The 20,579-nt window shown below is 36.9% G+C and overlaps 1 protein-coding gene across 3 annotated transcripts; it reads right to left on the bottom strand.

The window, feature by feature from the left end:
• Positions 1–269: 269 nt before the first annotated feature.
• Positions 270–19,173, bottom strand: scarb1 (scavenger receptor class B, member 1). 3 transcript variants are annotated; one of them, XM_039677413.2, is made up of 14 exons: positions 18,759–19,173; positions 17,718–17,878; positions 13,630–13,771; positions 11,850–12,053; positions 11,663–11,758; positions 11,324–11,439; positions 11,074–11,240; positions 10,363–10,481; positions 5,964–6,037; positions 5,767–5,818; positions 3,074–3,226; positions 2,758–2,796; positions 2,223–2,295; positions 270–447 (listed from the first exon to the last, which is right to left on the bottom strand). In XM_039677413.2, the coding sequence occupies exons 1-14, from the start codon at positions 18,876–18,878 to the stop codon at positions 437–439; spliced, it is 1,527 nt and encodes a 508-aa protein (XP_039533347.2). In that variant the 5' UTR covers positions 18,879–19,173; the 3' UTR covers positions 270–436. The 3 variants fall into 3 exon arrangements, with proteins under 3 accessions (XP_039533347.2, XP_039533350.2, XP_039533348.2); XM_039677416.2 differs by lacking the exon at positions 2,758–2,796; XM_039677414.2 differs by lacking the exons at positions 2,223–2,295; positions 2,758–2,796 and having other exon boundaries at positions 18,759–19,172.
• Between the last annotated feature and the right edge of the window lie 1,406 nt (positions 19,174–20,579).

Below are 20,579 nucleotides of genomic sequence, written 5' to 3'. Positions count from 1 at the left end.
TCCCTCTGAGGAGATAAGGTTTGGAGTGTTTAACAATTTTTTTAAAGCTATAAAAATGCACCATTTGAAAACGCATCGTCTAGTAGTAAATTGTCAATTTAATTTGAAAGTGTACCAGTGTCACCTTTTCACCCAAAAAATGAGAAGATATAGTATTGACCCCACAGAGAACTTTAAACCCAACTGCTGTGCAAAACACAAGCCACTCAAGAGTTCATAATCCTGTTCTGGATGGTTTGTTCTTAATTCAGTTCATTCAACTACAACGCTTAATAAAAAAAGTTATTTATTGCCCAGTGGATTGTGGGATTGAGAGTTTATACAGAGTGATCTGCAGTGTGCAGAGTGGCTCTAGCTGGTTGAGGCCTGTAGTAATGGGGTCTTTTCACTGGCTGAGCTGGATGGATCCACATCTGTGCAGGGCTGGGCACACAGCTTACTTTTTATCTGGCAGCGAAGGGGGAAAAAAAATCGTTATCAAAAACAAATTCCTCACCAAAATTAAAGTTTCCACTGCTTAAGAAGATTGAAAAACTTAAAGGAGTAGTTCACTTTTTTTTAAAAAAACTTTTGCTTATAATTTACTCACACCCCATGTCATCCAAGATGTCCATGTCTTTCTTTCTTCAGTCGAAAAGAAATTAAGGTTTTTGATGGAAAAATCCTGGAATATTTTCTCCATTTAATGCACTTCAATGGGAACCAAACAGTTCAAGGTCCAAAAGACAGATTCATTTCAAACTGCAAACTATTCAAAGGGCTTTAAACGATTCCAGACAATGAATAAGGGTCTTATCAAAGCGAAACGGTCACTCGTTTAAAAAAAAGAAAAAAGAAAAAAAAAAAAGTTTAAGTTTTAGAAGCTCAAATGGTCGCCTTGCTCTGTTCTGTTATGCACGTTCGTGACTCTCCTGTTCGAACTTGTTTGAACCAAATGACTCGAAAAAAGATTTGTTCATTTTGATATTCAACGAACGATATGAATGAATTGACTCAGAAAAAGATTCGTTCATTTTGACGAACGAGTTCGAACAGGAGAGTCACGAATGCGCATCACAGAACAGAGCAAGGCGACTATTTGAGCTTATAAAACTTAAAACTTTTTTTTTTTAAATGAGCGATTGTTTCCCTTATTCATCGTCTGGTGTCGTTTAAAGCTGCACTGAAACTCATTTGGACCTTGAACTGTTTGGTTCCCATTGAAGTCCATTATATGGAGAAAAATCCTGGAATGTTTTCATCAAAAACCTTAATTTCTTTTCGACTGAAGAAAGCAAGACATGGACATCTTGGATGACATGGGGGTGAGTAAATGATCAGCAAAAGCTTTTCTAAAAGTGAACTACTCCTTTAAGTTACATCCTTTTTTGTTAAACATTACTCAAGAAAAATATTCAATACATTTTTTTTTTCAGATTTGCAGAAAAAGAACAAACAATATACAATAAAGAATAAAATGTGGACAGTAAAGTTAATAAAAAAAGGCTAAACATTCAGGAACTGGCAAAGACTTTACCACCTGTTTAACATCTGGAGCCACTTTTGGTTTTATATAAAGTATGCGTGTAAAAAATAAAAAGGAACTGGCAAAATCCTCCATGCAGACATATCAGAAAACACTCAGTTTGTCACAAACACTGTTCCCTCTAATGTATTTTTCCCCCCAAGTTTAAAGTGTAAATAGGATTTCGGACACGAAAACTCAAAGTGTTGTAATGGATATGATCATGTTGATGTGTTTGGTCATGGCGGAATAGGTATGCTACGCTGCTGCTGTTATTGCAAATATAGGACTTGCTACTGACAATACAGACGCAAAACTACTGTACAGCAGCAGTGTGTCTTGCTCACAGCATAGCATACATGAATTAACCATATAGCAGACCTACACAGGTGAAGCTGGGGAAGTGCACTGCTACAGAAAACACCAACCAAGGGGATTATGACGGATTCTTCAGCCAACCACCAGGGGGCGATTGAAAAATTTTAACTTCACTTTTCAGGGTTTTGCTCAGCAAACAAAACAAATTAGAGGGAACATTGCTTGCAAAATTCTGTTGAGTTATGATGGACTGATGGGTGAAGCAGATGAAATGGTGACTGTAAAAGGTGCATGTGAGTGAAAGGAGAAGCGTTCACTTCAGTGTGCTCATGTGACCTCAAAAACATCCCACCTGCAGAAGAAGACATTGAGAAGAGGCATTTCTGAGCCAAAAACCCACCTGTGTCATTCACGTTTAATTTTTCAGCCTGCGCCTCATTGGTCGGGTCGTGTTTTGTATCTTTTACGCTTTCCTAAGAGAATAACCAGACCTCATTGAACATCAGGTGGGCAGAGACACTGATTGGGAGCCAGTGATCTTCAGGTTGATTGGACACAGTGACAGTGTTGATCACAGCGGACAAACTGAAGGGAATTTGAACGGCCCGTAGTGCTCGTGCACGGCAACGCATGCAAGTGTGTCAGTGATTGGGACGGGAGCATGCAAGATGAACACGATCGTGCAATGTGAAAATCAAGTTTCTAAGCATGTGATTTACAAATGTCTTTACAATAAGATTCACATCTGCCGGGATCATCTCACTGTGGCTTTTCCTTTTTTCAAATCAGCAACATTACATTTAAAGTTGATCAGCCTTTGCTCATTTTAAATGAGATTGTAAACAATGGTTTCAAATTTGGAACAACGACATTTGATTGTTATTGTCATTGTAATCGTTTTGTTTTTGAATATGCATTTAGAAAATAGTGCTGACCATTTGTGTGGGAGAAACTGCGGTCTTTTTCCTGGCTTTCTGTAAAACAAACCATGCAAGTGTTGCACTTTAAACCATCTAAGCCCATGCAGCGTGTTAAAGTGGGGTGATGAGGAACGTTAAAGTGCTTTCGGGTTCTTACGCTAAACTTCCTCCTCAGAGCTCAGACACACTTAAACGCCAAACCACATTCGCTCAACATCATGTAAACCCACTTCCTCTCCAAATCTCACACAAACATACACCCTTTGAAATCACATTAATATTAGTAAAAGTGCATTAAAATCATGCATAGAAAGTGCAGTTGGCGACATACCTTTTCACTTGTCACAATGTATAAAATCACGACTCCCAGAATGGTTGCGAGTCCGAGACCGATGAAGATGTACTGCATGTACTCCATGACCATGGGCAACACCACCAGATTAGTGCGGAACGTGTTGAGAACGGGACCGTCAATGTATCCGCTCTGAGAAAGACAAATCACTTCATTCATTTGCCCTTTGGAACTGAATTCAAGTCACATATCAGCACATAGACAACGCAAGCTGTGTCCTAATTCAGAGGCCGAATGAGTTACGTGCAAGGACGGCCTTCATAATTTGAAGGCTCCTTTGAATGAGGCTTACAATGTCTTCATTTCATGGGGCGTGAAAGATAGAACGAGTGAATCATTCAAAGTCTAGCCTATGCTGGATTACACTTTTAAATGCAAGTATTGGAGTTTCAACCTACTTGAATTTCTAACCATAAAAAGGAAAAAAAATAAAAAAAAATAAAAAGTCCCCTTGTGGACAACCCATGTGCAAATTCATGTTGCAAAGTATTTTCTCTTTAAAACTGCAGTAAACCAAAGACACAAAAAAAATGCGGTTTGAAATCGCTGGCGTTTCTGACGTCACAAACTACCTTGTAACCAATCACGTCAACGTGTGAATCTCTCAAGGGGGTAATCCATCAGCCGGAAGCTGAAGCCTCGCGGGAGCCGCCATTATAGCAGAACTTCACCTGCTGTTGGCATCCCATTGACTCCCATTCATTTTGGCGTCACTTTGACTGGAAGCTCAAGTCGGCGGTGGTGTGAACGTACAAAGAGGCCGTAAGTCATTCATTTTCAATAGAAGCTGGCTTCTCTCAGCTGCAAGGAGCGTCAAATCCATCGGAGTCACGTTTTGGCCGTTTTGAGCGTCAATCAGAAAGTTGAAAGAATCTCAACTTTATGGTAAAAGTGACGCGGTTCAGTGGCAAGAAGCGGCAAAACGCCAATCGGAATATAGACGTCCTTCTGGCTGATTCCGGAGAAACGTGAATGTAAATTTTCGTTCCAACCAAAACATTAGCTCCGAGAAAATGAAAGAGAAGCTAATCATCGCCGTTGCTGTGTTTCCTACTGGTTTCGTATCATTTATGACATGACGTTGTTTGCTTATAGGGACCGCATGAGCGCAACTTTTATTTGAAATATTACCGAACACTCGTTTTAAAGCGGGAATGCAATTAATTTGCTCACGGTGACGCCGATTTAGCCACAAATAATAATAGCTAACTATTTTTTTTCTGACCAAATGTGACCAAAACGGTTATAAAAATGCTTTCAAAAAAAAAAAAAAGTTTATGTATTGCTTGTTTTTTTTTTTGTTTATTAAATTTCATGTTGCGACACTTCTATTCTCCCTGCAACGCCAGAGCGTCCAAAGCGTCAACAAGCTTCCCGGTACTTTTTTACAAGCGTCCTTGAGCCGTACAGTGACGGCGAATAACTTTACATCTAAGGCGTTCAAAGACTTAATTTGTCCATTATTTATTTCTAAATATTCTAAAATTCTATTTCTAAAACTTCTTAAAACGCTCCATTACTTCGCATCTTACCTTATGGCCCCGTAGAAGCCGTTTTTGTAAAAACAGGCTAATGATTGCGTTATAACTACGCAACTTTCTGTCGCACAATAGACACATTACCGTATAGACAGGAGGAGAAGCTCGTAGGAAATCTTTTACGGTCTATGAAGCAATCGGGGGTACATTGAGGCATAAAGTCAAGGGAGAAGCCTATAGATAGTCCACAAAAAGCAACGGGACAAAATATTTCAACGTTTTTGAGGAATTAGGTGATTCAGATTTGTCTTGGCACAGCTACTAGGAGACTTACAACTGTCAGACTGTCGTCACGCTCAGTTTGAGCCTGCGCAGTTGCTGACATCAGGCAGGAAGTGCAATAATCGGGCTCCCTTTTTTTATTTGTCTATGGAATCTGAGCTGGTGTGAGTAAAGATGGGGCTAATTTGCATATTAATAGAACTGCACATACTAAATGGGGCTCATTTGCATATTAATACAACCGCACATACTAAATGAGGCACGGGTGTAGTAGAGTTACTATCAAGCTATTTTAAGGCATGAAGACTTAACAAACTTTGAAATATGTTATTTTGGTGATCAAAGATGAGTTTTTAGGGATAAAATGATCGACTACAAGGGTACTTTAACATATCTTAAGGCAAGACACCCCAAGTATAGGAAATACATAAAAATACTAAAGAGTTAACCCTGGATGATTCTAAACCCCAGATAAACAGAATCCTGGTCACCTTGCTTGAGAAAAAGCAGAGCTTCTAAATGACAAGTGTGAAATGTTCCTCAACCCGGGTTGTCATTCAGTATACAATAACAGTGTAAAAGTTCATTTGTTATGAAGCAATAGAATATTTACCTATAAAGACGACAATTGTCATTATCCAGCACAAGTAAAGTTTTGTTAGAGTTCATTCAAGTTTTGTTGGTATCCAATATCTTCAATGCAGTCAAATTGATTACTGAAAATTAAGTGTTTTTTCAAACCACAAATTCAAGCAAATTTGAGATATGAAACTAAAAGTACCAATTCTTTTAAAAATGTCACCTTTTTATTTTGGCACGTTTAAGACATTAACACTTGGTGGGGACTTTCAAAACATTTTAGGGCATTGGAAGTTCTTTTGTGCATTGGTTTTCTTTGTAATTTGCTCTTACCTCTTCAAACCAGATCATGGGCATCACCACCTCCGTTATCTTTCCTGTTTCTCTGAAAGAAGCAAACCACAGCACACAGAACAGAGTCAAAGGGAGACCGTACAGAACAGTGAAGCCTTCAAAAACAAACAGGTTTCATGACATCTGCACCTCAGAGCAGACACAGAGCGCCATGACTGTTGACCTACTGTACTTACGAGATGCCCGAAACACTCTTTATGAGCAGATTGAGCTGCAGCCGTATGGAAACGTTCATCGGCACACCGGTCTCCTGTAATACAAAGCGTTGAATGAATCTCTTCAGAACATGCAACAGGATTTAATTGATGAAATTTCAGCCCGCTTTTAAACTTGAATGATGAGTTGAAAAAAAAGTTTAGCCAACACTGTATATAGAAAATTTGTATACATTTGATGCCACTTAGAACAAGGTGAAGTACAGAAGATGCATTCCTGATGAACAAATCAACTAAAATATCCATAAATAAACCTTAAATTCCTGAAACTCAAACCTGGATGAAGATTAAATATTAAATCATAATAAAAGGAATGTTTTCCCTGGTCTACTTAAAGGTTTGGGGTCTATAAAGTTTGTATAATTTTTTTTTTTACCTTTATTTAACTAGGAAAGTCAAAATAATGTTTTGAAAGTAGTCTCATATGATCCCCATGGCTGCATTTATTTGATCAAAATATAGTAAAAACAGATGTTCAAATAGAAAACCACTATTTTAAATTGTAGTAATATTTCACAATGACTATTTAAGAACGCAATTTATTCCTGTGATCAAAGCTGAATTTTCAGAAATCATTATAATATGATGATTTGATGCTCATGAAACATTTCTGATTGTTAATATCAGTGTTGAAAACAGTTGCTCTGCTTAATATTGTGGAAACTAAACTTAAATCAATTTTAAAAAGTGATTAAGGAATAAACTTTTGTAACTTTATAACGTCTTTACTGTCTTTTTTGATCGGTTTAATGCATCCTTGCTCAATAGAAGTATTATTTTTCAGAAAAAAAAAAAAAAAAACCTTTTGAACATGTACTTTATCTTTAGCCTGTTCTACTTCATATACATTGAGACGCTATCAGATCATAAACCAACTTGAAGATCGACTATTACAACTGCTCATTTGATTGGTTTCTCAACAGCCATGTCATTTACAAGCAGTTATTATGTTCTAAGATATAATCTTCGGAAGTGAAAGTCACTGTGATCGATGGTGAGATCAGAAGGTTCAATTACAAACAAGCTTCTATAACCTCTGAAGGAAGCACATGACTTTCTGCACCATGAAAAATTAATAAATGTAGTGGTTTCCTCCACTTTAGAGTACTGCATGGCCCTAAGCACAGGGTTCGTACAGATACGGTAAAATTAATTTGGGGGGTTTCTCAGAAATCTATCAGAGATCTTATCAAACAATATCTTTGCTACGTTTTAAACTTTTAAAAGGTAAATGGATAATAATATAAACTAATGTTACAAATAAAGTGATGCACATGCAATTGCTGCGGTAACTTTAACCACTGTAAGGAACCTATGACAAAGATATTGCTTTCCACACTCAAACTAATTTTTCTTCTGCCATGAAAATATGATTGCCCTATTTATATGAACAAGATCATGCTCATAGCCATGCACAAAGGCTCTGTTTCAGATGGGCTGCAGCGTTCATGCGAGAAACTTTTGTTTTATTAATAAAATTAAACAGTAATTTCATATATTGGTTTTTTTTTTGTATAAAAAAAAAAAAAGACAATTTTCAAGGGTTTTTCCAGGACTTAAAGCTTCAAATACTCAAATTCAAGTAATTCAAGCTCTTTAAGCACCTTGTACAAATCCTGCAAGAACTCCAAAGTCACAGGTTTGAACACAAATACTACAATTTATACCTTGAATATGTAATTTGGATAGAAGCTGGAAATAGTAGTTGCCAAGAAATACTTCTTGTAGTACTTCAGGCATGTCCTGCTGTGTTACTTGTGCATGGAGTAATATGGTTATAAAAAAATAAATTGAGCAGAATGTTACTTTTATTTAAAAAAATAAATAAAAATAACCCTGCCGAATCGATTTGGACACAGTAAAACGAATTAAACAGAACTAAACTACTGTACGGAAAGCATAAAGGCTTCATTTGTTGGGTGTAGATTCAATGTCGGGCTAGTTATGAGCAGACATGTATTTGCTCCAACAGAAAACACTGAAACCAAAGATCCGTTTTGTGACGCTTAGTAATGGAGTCTATAGATCTGGAGCTAAAAATCGCACATCATGCTGTGAATTTGTCCCAGACATTCAACCCAGGAGCAGTTTCAGGAAAATGTCTTAAACCGATGAAGGGAGAACCACGAGATAACCATCGAGTTTTGCAACCGGATGAACAGATAGTCAAGAAGTGTGTCATGATTGTGCAATTCTGTTAAATTTAGCGGCACAAAGCCTTGGCTGTATCTCCAACTAATCAGAAGTCATAAAGTAGAGCTGGTCTTATCAAACTGCCTGTTACAAAAGGCCCAGAGACATCAGGAGATTCACATCCAACATCCAGCAAAACTTAATTGACCCACAAAATGACAAATTTCCAGCTAGACTTAACCCCCAATAAACCACAGCACTAGAGTGATTTAACAATCATATTTGAACCTAAAAGATGCATGTAATTAGAAAACCTTTAGTCAGTCATTGAGCATGTATAAATGTTATACCTTTAAAATCTTAAGCTTGGTTATTATGGGTCATTTAGTTGCTGAGATCTATACAAACATCATAAAGGTCACGATAACTCTAATTTCCAATTAGCTTATCAGATGTTGTAATGGTTTAATGGCAGTAATGAGCAACGTACTCTCATTATCAAACCAGAAACGATCCCGACCCACAGTCCCACCTTTACCCGTTTACGTTTATTTGAGTTGTTCTGTTATATACCAGTCAGAAATGTGCGTTTCCACTGTCAAGCCAATGCGAGCGAGGGCCATTACCGGGCTAATAGCCTCCGACTGAAAGCTTTGTGCAATCAAAATGATAAAAATAGCCATTTTTATAACATGAGAATATGATAGAGCACAAGCTAGAGTGCCGTTTTTCCGAACATCTGCACAATAGCAAATCTGACATTGTTTTTATATAAAAGTTCAATTGACAAGTTACTGAGTAACAGGCACGGCACATTCGGTTTTCACTCGGTCCAAGAAAATAGGATATTTTTAAAAATAATTATGCTGTTTTTCTTTTAAACATTTATTATTTCTACATAAAAAAATAAAAAATAAATAAATCCACAAACTTACCTATACATTGATTTATAATTGCCGTGTAAATTCATTTGTCACATCTGAACTGCACCCAAAGATTGATTTTGTTGACTGATTTCATTAGTAATAGCTATAGACTTTTTTTACTCTGATTGGATTTGTAGATTAAACTTAAGAATTTGACATGAGGACACAGATGTGACGATACATTTTAAATACCAATGGCTTAGTGTTTTGATTTTCTCTCAACAAAGCACATCCTGTAGGCTAGTTAATCGTTCTGAGAACCTCAAAGCATATTTACATGTACTGTATGTGTATTTTGTGGTACTCCATAGCAGTGTCCTAAATGGGTCATTTGTTTTGTAGGAAGGGCCCAAACAAACTGGAGAGGCCCCTCAGTCCTGACCTACACTCTTGAAAATGGGTTGGAAAAGTGGTTATGCCACAGTTATAGGCTGTATTGACCCCAAAAGACATGAAACCAGGTATTTATGCAACAATATTAGATAAGACATAAGGACCAATTCCACATTTATGGCCAATTACAGAGATAAAGATCTTAAGTTTTTTTAGTCATAACAACCCATATTAACCTTGAGAGATAAAGACTCACACTTGCTCAGTCACCTGACAAGGGAGGAAAATTCCACTGGTTGTTAATTTTGTTTACCTTCTCGAACTGATGAATCATTTGTTATGAAAGTGATTTTACAGATTGTATAATGAGTTATAACTGTATGTTGCAAGTATTTCAAATTGTATTCCTAGAAAGAGTAGTAATTATATTAAGTAGTTCCCAATAGTAATGCTACATTAGGGTGACCAACAGTCCTGTTTTCACGTCCTATCCTGGCTGTTTTTTAAAAAATGATGAAAATGTCCTGGTTATCAAAAAAAAAAAAAAAAAAAGCTCTACAAAATATAGATGGGCAAACAAGGAGGATGAAGAAAAACATGATAGAGGAAGAAAACTAAAGAGATCAATATATTTCGTTAATGCGATTTTGTAAGTTTGTGAAAGCCATTTTTGTTAAATTGAGGTATTTCTTTTAGCTATTTATATGTTTATTTTCCTAATACATAAGACATTATTTCTATCATTATTTCTGAAATCTGTCATAAAAGTTAAGTAACCCCTGAGAAGCCTCTAAATTTATGTCTTGTAATATCAATTTTCTATCCATACAGAGGAGGCATAACTTACTTTAAAAGTATTGAAATTAATAAGTTATCTTCGAGTATCGTATCGTTCGGGTATCATTCGAGTATCATACACCGAGCCGAGTGTTCTGGTTTATGCGTTTCTGTGTGCCGGGATTTCTTACCGGGTGGATATCGATAAAAAGTCCATGTTCATCTTCATTTGGGCTCAATCCGTTGACAGTTTTCAAAAGGATGGGATCAGCCTCAAAAAAGTGCGGATGAGAAATGAACACAGGGGAATCTGAGATAGGAGGGGAAAAAAAAAAATACAAAAGGTGAAACAGGAAAAACAAATAGATGGGCTAAAAAGTAGAAATCAATAGAAGGAAAAATACAAGGAGAAAAGAAAGGAAAAGAGACGAGAATAAAATAGACCAGATAAATAGGATGGATAAAAGAAAAGGTTAAGAAAATGAAAAGGAAAAAGCATTAAAAAAAAATGCAGGGAATAGAAAAAAAAAAGTTAAGAAAAGGATAAGAAAAATGAAAACGGAAAGTAAAGAATTAGAGATAATTGAAAGAATTTAAACCAAGAAAAATGAACAAATACAAAAAAAACAAGAGAAAGAAATAAAAGATGGTAAGACGAGAAAAAAAAGGTAAAACAAAAGAGGTAAAAGAAAAGTGAAAGATAAAAATGGAAAAAAGTTGTAGAATTAAAACAAATGCCAAAAAAAGATAGAAACAGGGTAGAAAAGGGTAAAAAGGCAAAGAAAATGGGTAGAGGCCACATAATGATTTAACCCAGCATGAACAACATATTTACAGCCTCCAGATAAGACATTGATCCGCCAGCATGTTTGACAGTATGCGAGTCAGGATTAGAGACTCACTGTGTCTACAGGTGCTGACGTTCAGGAGCCCGGACTGACGACACGGACAGAAGCCCTCATTGGGAGGATAATCCGCACCATTGGCAAAAAGAGTCTTCGGCGCCACGAAGCGGTACACGGGAATCCCACGCGACACACCTGACCTCTGGTACACCAGCTCCATAGACCTGAGATTGGAGAACGTGCCATTAGAAACCAGTCACTAAACGCACATCATCTTATGAAGGCAGAGTAACAGTCTGCTGTTCACCGGCACGCGTCAGGGCTGTAGAAGGGCAGGGTCGACTCGGTGTTCATGAACGGAGGCCACATCTGTCCCGCCGTACCATTGATCATGTTACACTGCTCAGACCTCCAGTAATCCACCTGCACCAATAACACAAAGCACCACATCACTTCCTTTACGCAACACCAAAACCTATGTTGCGTCCCAGTTCGCATACCTATATCAAGCTCAAAACTTAAAGCATTTATGTACACGGACTGTGTATGTTTCAGACCCGAGTAGATCTAGGTAGGCAACTCACTAGATTTGGAACAGAGCTAGTGTCCTATGTTTTATAATGGTCGCAAAGGGCATTTGGCTTACGCTTTTCATGCCATTCCAAGAGTCCACCTTATGAACCTTCCGGATGTCATCTTGGCCAGTGAACACGGTGAACTGTCCAGAATTGGAGTTGTTAAACTACATAGGGAACGAAACAAAGCAAGAAAATCAGCGGACCCTAAAAACACCAGCCACTGCAACAGGACAACTGAATGCACAGGAACCTCACCTCAGCAAATAAGCCAAACTTGCCGCTGGATGGAAGCATGCCTGGAAGATAATTGTTCAGGAAGTCCACCAACTTGCTGTCGTAGCCCCACATGAGTTCTCCAACTGGTTTTGTCAAGAAAGGTCCCTCGTTGAAGGTCTTGAATGTAGTGCTGAGCAAAATGCGTATAGGAAACGGCATATTCTCCATCATTACCGATGCGCCCTGAAAGTGCGACAAGATAGCCTAACTATTACAAATTTCAAGCATTTAAGACAAATAAACACTCAGAAATTAAATGTCTAACAAAAATACAACCGAACAAATATAAGATTGAAAAGCATTTTAAAATTCTCAGGTATTCAGGTGCAGAAACTAAGCAAATGGAAGAGAACACTGCACTTCATAAATAAAATAAACATTACAAATATAGTTACAAAAGTTATTCAGTCACAAACAGTGAGTTCATTTCTGTCTTGTTGTTGGATTAACATTATTATAGAAATGGCAGAAGGAATATTAGAATATTACATATCCAATATAATGTTACACATGCGTTTTCTTAGTCGCTCATGTCTAAAGCAAACGTAAACAGTTGATAAGGATATTTCGACGTGTATATTTGTCTGTTCAAGTGCTAAAAGATGTGTAAGAGAACTCCGTTTAGTATCGCTCTGTCCAGTATGAGGTGGCAAAGGAATCCCAGACAGCAACAGATCCGGCCCAGATCCGGGCCTCATCTGGCACATGTGGTCAAACTATTCAGCAGATATATTCTGCTGAACGTAAACCAACTATTCGTCGTGTAAACCAACTATAACTATTCGTCGTGTAAACCAACTATAACTATTCGTCGTGTAAACCAACTATAACTATTCGTCGTGTAAACCAACTATAACTATTCGTCGTGTAAACCAACTATTCGTCGTGTAAACCAACTATTCGTCGTGTAAACCAACTATTCGTCGTGTAAACCAACTATTCGTCGTGTAAACCAACTATTCGTCGTGTAAACCAACTATTCGTCGTGTAAACCAACTATTCGTCGTGTAAACCAACTATTCGTCGTGTAAACCAACTATTCGTCGTGTAAACCAACTATTCGTCGTGTAAACCAACTATTCGTCGTGTAAACCAACTATTCGTCGTGTAAACCAACTATTCGTCGTGTAAACCAACTATTCGTCGTGTAAACCGGGGTGTAAGGATACTCTCATGTCACGATTCGATACATCACGATACGATATTATTGCGATACTCCAAGACATAAGGTTAACCAAAAATGTACTGTTGATTAAAATGCTAAATTTGATATTGCATTGTGGGTTTAAATGAATAGGCTTGGACTTGGTGCCTTGTAACCCAAGGACAATGGTGACACCAGAATAACAATATTCATGATTCTGAAGCTGAAAATACAGAATTATTTTAGATGAATATGCTTGCACGCTTCCATCGACTAGATACATTTAAAATAATGTCGGCCACTTTTTACTGGTAACATAAGACATTCGGCATTATCAGTCAGCACCTACAAATGTTCCAACATTGCATTATAACCAATATTAGGCTATACATAGTAGTTCAATGTAAACCTGATATTTCTCACACAGTAATTTTTATTTTGGGGGAACTATCCACGATACATATCGTCACTAGTATCCACGATACGTATTGTTGTATTTTTGTATTGCGATATATTGTGGCACGATATATTGTTACACCCCTATTCGTAAACTATTCGATTGATTTGATTCCCAACCCTACATGGTGGGCTGAATATTTAATCATAAATTCTCACCAGCACTAGCATGTTAGGGATGGTGACCACATCAGATTCATCTCCCACAGACATGCTCTCCTCAAAGAAATACTGCCGATATTCCATATACGAAACCGTGTTGTTGTCATGGAATGTAATGTTGTCCTTCCAGCGCTTTTCACTGAAAAAGATATGTCATCAGAAAAAAAAGTCTGATGAGCAATAATATTATCCCAACACTGCAAAATTCAGCTTTTAGAGGAACAACTTCAGTCAGCATAAATGGCACATTAGACACGCAAAGACTTCTCTCTCAGATCGTGAAACCCACAACACATGCTTTGATTAAGTTAAGCTCAGACAAACATGTCATGTGTCTCATCTAAAAAAAAGAAGCCACACAACTGTGAGGATGACACCAATGCACATTTAACAACCAATCATAAAACAACTAAATGATCTGGCCAAAAACAACTTTCTAACAATATAACCGTACTCTCCAAACAGCATGCCAACAGAAGTACACTACATGCATGAAATAGAACTATAAATACAGCAGTTAAAAGGCATTTCTGATGTTTATAAAATATATTATACACTGCCCGGCCCAAAACACACACAAAAGAGCAAATGCTTAACAAAGCATATAATTCTTGCAATATTTTTCAGGTGATCTTATGCTGATTTAGTTATTGCTTTGACATGACTACTGAAACTAAGGTCTGACTCTAGAGACACACCAAGATTCCTGACTTGATTCTCAGTTGTTTGACCCCTAGACTAAAGGTACCCAGACACCTTGAGAACTTCATCTTTGTTTCCAAATGCAATTACTTCAGTTTTGTCTTTGTTGGATGCGTCAACTTTCTTCAGTCAAACAGTTTACTTCATCAATACATTGGCAGAGGGAGTCAATGGGGCTGTAGTTGTTAAGCGATAGGGTTAAGTAGAGCTGTGTGTCGTCTGCATAGCTGCGGTAAGCGATTTGGTTCTCGAATTGGTTTTGGAAAGCGTTTTGGATTTGGAATTGAGCCTTGAGGGACTCCGCAAGTCATGGATGTCCGCTAAGGTCTCCTATAATCACATAATAACCTCTCCCTACCAAGCAGAGATGTATAGTAACGAAGTAGAACTACTTAAGTACTGTACTTGAGTATTAATGCTGTATCTGTACTCTACTAGAGTATTGTTTTTTTCCCCTCATACTTCTACTTTTACTTCAGTAGATATTTTCAGTGAATTTAATACTTTTACTTCGATAATTTTTTTTTAATGTTCTGCTAGTTACAATTATAAAAATTGTACGAATCATTCGTTGCAAGTTGGCTTTCAACCACACGCCAGTTTTATAGGGTAATGGTATTGATTGACACACATTGACAACTTTTTTTGGCGGCCGCCAAAGCAAATTTGAATCCCGCCAAAGCACCTTATTTGATTCCTAGTTCAAACTTTTGACTGCTTTCTTTAATAATTACGTGATACAATACTTGTACTTTTAGTACTTAAGTAGTGAATTTTAAAATAAACTACTTGCAATACTTAAGTACAAAAAAATGTTGAATACTTTAGTACTTCTTAAGTGTGGCGCTTAAAGAGCACTTCAACTTCTACTCAAGTCACTTTTTTGATAGAGCACTTGTACTTTTACTCAAGTCCAGGTTTCTAGTACTTTATACATCTGACCTGACCCATTTTAGGACTATCCCAGAAAGGCCCACCCAGTTTTCCAGCCAGTCAAGAAGCATGTCGTGATGGACAATGTCAAATGCAGCACTGAGGTCGAGTAGTACCAACACGGATACTTTGCCTGTATCAGTCATAGATATGTATATAAAGGCTAGATGTGCTACGGCGGAGTTTCTATCATCATCACCGACGGCCATCTTGTCACAGACAAGCTGATGTAAGATGAGTGATCAGCATGAACACAAATACTCTTATCTCGTTGAATTCTTGACGGATTTACAAACGGTTTGGTTTCTTACAAACGTTATTAATGTGGCTATAATTATCGGGATGATTATTTATTTATACACTTTTTATTCAGAAGTATGCAGTGTCATAGCTACATCTCTGACGTTCATAACAAACCAAACCGTTTGAAAATCGTTAGAAAATTGAGCCAGTTATGGTTATTTAAATAGTACATGTACCATTACCACAATGTTACGAGTGAGCGAGCTGCCTGTGACAAGATGGCCGCCAGGTGCAGACGACAACCTCCATTGGCCAGCAGCGCTGACGACACATCTAGCCTTTATATACATATCTATGGTATCAGTATTTAAGCGAATATCGTTTATCGTTATGAGCGCTGCCTTTGTGCTGTGATGCGATCGGAAACCAGATTGATAAATCAGCTGAACAAATTCTTAAGCTCAATTTTTTAAGTTGACAACCTTTTCAATACAAGATCTTGACCAAAAGTTGATGCACCTCTTGATGGAAATAACATCACAACATTTTAGAAGAACTGTTGCTACACATATACTGCAATAAACACACATAATGAGCCAATCACTGACTCTTAAGGATTTGCCCTTTTGAAATCCAAACAGCTTTTTATGACTGGACAGTGTATAAAATTGTGAATACTCTAAATAAAAATGTTCTTATGTGGAATCTTATTTTAATTCCTGATAGAGGCTGCGAATAAAATGTTAGGATTAGCATCATTTTAAGAAGTTAGAAAACCTTTCTTCTCGTTCAGTTCCAGCAGTGTCTGTATTTACTCAGTGAAATGCTCTAGTATGCATGGCTCAAGGGTAGGATCACAGCTCCACTCCAATAATAATAATAATAATAAAATAGACAGATGCAGATTAGGGAATAAAGAAAAAAAGGATAAATTTGTTGAATGCACAAAAAAAGAAAAGCTGTGGGAAACATTGCAAAACAGATAGTATGATTTAAAAATGTTCAATTAAAAAAAAAAAAAAAAAAAGAAATGCATCCCACGGTTCAAACGTTTTAGGCTGGTACGATTTTATGTTGCTGAAATCAGGATCTTAAGCTCACCAAGGATGCATACCCTAATAAAATAATACTTTTGATCTTAAAAAAAAAAAATAATAACAATAAAAAACATTACTGAACACAACCATTTTGGTAGCATATATTACTATTCAACTGGAAAATTAAATTTGTTTTCCTAATCTACTTAAACATTTAACAGTCTGTCAAGGGAAAAAAAAAAAAAAATTTCAGCCCTTCAGGCAAGTTTAAGGCCACCAGACAGACCTACCAACTGTATAGTGCGTCTAAAGCAAACAAACCTCATGTATGTGCTAAAGATCACGAGTCCATCAAGAAAGGGGATGTTTTTTTTAAATGTAGGGCCAGTCACCTCGAGGTATATTGCGCATAGTTATATATCTACAAGTCACTCTGGGATGGACAGGACACTTTATATCCTGAGGGGACGAATACCAGACATTATGGTGGTCCTGCCTGGACAACTGACAGAATGCACATGCAAACGCACCATGAACTTCAGCGCCATAGGGCTTCACTTGCAGGTCAGAACATCAACAAAACCATGTCCAGTCAAGACAGATCTAGTGATTTGTACAATCCCTATGGATTTGTTGTGTTTCTGACCTGCAAGTGAAGCCCTATGGCGTGGAAGTTTTTCTTCCAAGCAACATACAGGAGACTTTGAGGTGTCTTTCACGCAGAAGTTCTTCATTGCGTCGCAGTAGTCATCTCAAGGATAGTCTGATTAAGGGAACTTTTACATTGCAATATATACACTTAGTGGGAGGGATTTACATAGAGGTGGAGCAAACTTGTTCACAGGTTTAGGGAACATGTATTGAAAACAGAGTGATATCTTTTTCAACAAGAATAAAACAAGAAGAATGCCAGGACTCTCTTGCTGAGACAAAAGCTCACTAGAGTCCCCAAGAGTCTCAGTAATCCGTTTCATTTAACTTACAATAGAGAGAAAAAAGGTTGGGTAGGAAATCTGACCAATACAGAAAAACAGGATATAATGACCATCCTAATAATTCAATGTACAGAACTTTACTATTGTATTGGAACCTAAATTAAACATGTTAATAAAATTTGTAATACCACAGTTTTATGATACATTTACAGAAAAAGAAGGAAACACTTCTTACCGGTAAACATACGGCCCCCTCTGTATCACCATTGGCTTTTCTCCTTTTAGGATTTCATCAGGATTGACGATATGGAAGAAATATACTGACATAAAGAAGGGAACCGGGATGTCCTTCCACATAGTGTAGGAGAGATCGTTCTTTGGGTTTATCTCTACATTCTGTGAAGATTTGAAGTATGCAAATATGGTTAGTTAGCAATCAGAGTGGGATATGCTGAACTTAAAGCATTTTATAATTAATTATTACATACAGATTAATGGCCGGTTGAGGGACAACACAGACAATTTGTAAATTTGTCACACCAAAAAAAAAAAATTAATTAAAAAATAATAATAAGTGTGATTAAAAAAGGAAAGGAGATGAGGAACAGTAATTAATACTCAAATTATTATTTAAAAAAAGTCTCTACCATGCGCAGTAATCTCACCAAGGCTGCATTAATTTGATTAAAAAAAAAAAAAAGTAATATTGTGAAATTGTTTTTCTATTGTAATGTTTCTTTTGTAAAGTTAAAGTTATTCATGTGAACGGAGCTGAATTTCCAGCATCATTACTCCAATCTTCGGTCAAATATGCTAATTTGCGGTTTAAGGAACATTTCTGATACATTTTTTTAATAACACAAGAACAGACCCCTGCAAATAGTATTTGTAAAAACAAGACAACATCTTCAGAAGAAAACAAAGGCATCAGTACTTACGAATCTGATAATGCGATTGATTACAAGTTTAACAAACTAATAGCTACCACAACGATCGAATCTTAGTTTAGATTTCAAGTACTAGGTATGTTTGTAGCACATTATTCATATAATCGGGCTAGCTAGCCTATTATGAAATACTTAACAATCGTTCCCATTTATGCATTTTATTTTAAACGCATTTTTTTTAACGCAACAAAGCCACTAAAGAAGGTCATATAAAGCTCAGTTCAAGGATTTTCGACACTAAAACACGGGGTTTTGCAACTTAGTGTCATTTTAAAATGCAAACATGTTTGATTAGAGCGTCTCGTGCACCTGTGAGGTGTTTAACTTACCTTCACTATTTGATCGTCTATTATAATCGGTCCAACAAACACCAGGACAGTCCCGAACAAAACTGCCAAACTTCCCAGAACTAAAAAAACGATCGCTAATGTGGATTTAGACACCGCCATCCTTGTATCACACAGTTCACGTTACAAACGAACGCAAATGATTGAGAATAAAGTCAATTCTTCCAGAAAGGGCACGTAGCTCAAAGCACGAGTGAGCCCTCAACAGCTGAACAAACTATCACTTACATACGAGATAAAGCCATAAAACTCTGGTCATTGAGTTATTAATGCTCTTCTGGCTTTATGGCCACGTACATTACAGCTGTGAGTGATGTTAAAGTCCGGCTCGCTGATCAAGCAGGTTTTATAGGGCTCTTGCTGTGTGATTACCATGTTTACGATGCTCCAAGCGCCACCTATGAACCAGAGGATTCTGGGTAATGCAGTTATAGTAGGATATATGTTTGTTTACCACCATGGGTGATAATAAGAGACTGCCTGGAAGATCTAATACACGAATTCACTTTGTTTGGCATCTTTCAACAGCTGTTTAAGGAGAAAATATTGTATGGATACTAGCCCCCATTATTGCTAAATTTATGATTGCAAGATAGAAACGCCTCCCATATTTTTTGTTGGTTCTCAACCTGACAGGCGATATTTTTGACCACCTGACAAGCCACATTTTTGTTTTAACCCTGAAACAGCACGTAAGGCTGTAAGAGAACATTTTCTTTTAAATATATCTTGAAACATGTATACAGTTTGTGTGTTCTTTAAAATATTATATAGATGTGTTAAAGGAGTAGTTCACTTTAAAAAAAAAACTTTTGCTGAATAATTTAGTCACCCCCATGTCATCCAAGATGTCCATGTCATTCTTTCTTCAGTCGAAAACAAATTAAGGTTTTTGATGAAAACATTTCAGGATTTTCTTCATATAATGAACTTTACTGGTAACCAAACGGTTCAAGGTCCAAAAGACACTTTCAGTGCAGCTTCAAAGGGCTTTACACGACACCAGACGATGAATAAGGGTCTTATCTAGGACCCTTCGAGTCATGACTCGAAAAAAGATTTGTTCATTTTGTTCACGAATGCGCATCACAACAGAGCAAGGCGAGCATTTGAGCTTATAAATCTTTTTTATTTATTTTTTGAATGACCGATCGTTTCGCTAGATTAGACCCTTATTCATCGTCTGGTGTCGTTTAAAGCCCTTTAAAGCTGCACTAAAACTCTCATTTGGACCTTAAACCGTTTGGTTCCCATTGAAGTCTATTATATGGAGAAAATCCTGGAATGTTTTCATCAAAAACCTTCATTTCTATTCAACTGAAGAAAGAAAGACATGGACATCTTGGATGACATGTGGGTGAGTAAATTATCAGCAAAAGTAGGCTATTATTATTTTTTTTTTTTTTAAAGTGAACAAGGCTAAAGATTATCTTCCATATACAAATGGGTCAATGAGACATGTCCAAAAGGACAGAAGGATCTTCTCAAAAATAAATAAGCTTGACAAGATGCAAAACAAATATTGGTTGTTTTTGAAAAAGTTCTTTTTGTGTTTATGTGTGGGTGAACTATGTACGTACAAGGGACCTTTGGTAAAGAAAAACACAAGCTCTTGTACACTCTCAGGAAAAAGGTACAAAAGCCGTCACTGGGCCTTATACCTTTTCAAAAGGGAAAACTTTTTTTCATCTTAGGTACTAATATATACTTTTTAGGTGCTAATATGTACATTTTATGTGCTAATATGTACATTTTAGGTGCTATTGTATATTTTAGGTGCTAATATGTAGCCTATAAGGTACC

This window comes from Pimephales promelas, chromosome 23 (genome assembly GCF_988280905.1).
Source record: "Pimephales promelas chromosome 23, fPimPro1.hap1.1, whole genome shotgun sequence".
NCBI lineage: Eukaryota > Metazoa > Chordata > Actinopteri > Cypriniformes > Leuciscidae > Pimephales > Pimephales promelas.
The sequence above is the reverse complement of the archived record's forward strand: the minus strand, read 5'-3'. Positions and strand labels throughout refer to the sequence as shown.

Excerpts from the sequence above, each read along its gene's own strand:
- scarb1 (XM_039677413.2), bottom strand. The coding sequence starts at position 18,878 with ATGGCGGTGTCTAAATCCACATTAGCGATCGTTTTTTTAGTTCTGGGA. Across the intron at positions 11,241-11,323 it reads TACAGCCCTGACGCGTGCCG|GTCTATGGAGCTGGTGTACC; the intron begins GTGAACAGCAGA and ends CTCCAATCTCAG. Across the intron at positions 2,296-2,757 it reads CAGTTTCTCCCACACAAATG|GAAAGCGTAAAAGATACAAA; the intron begins GTCAGCACTATT and ends TTATTCTCTTAG.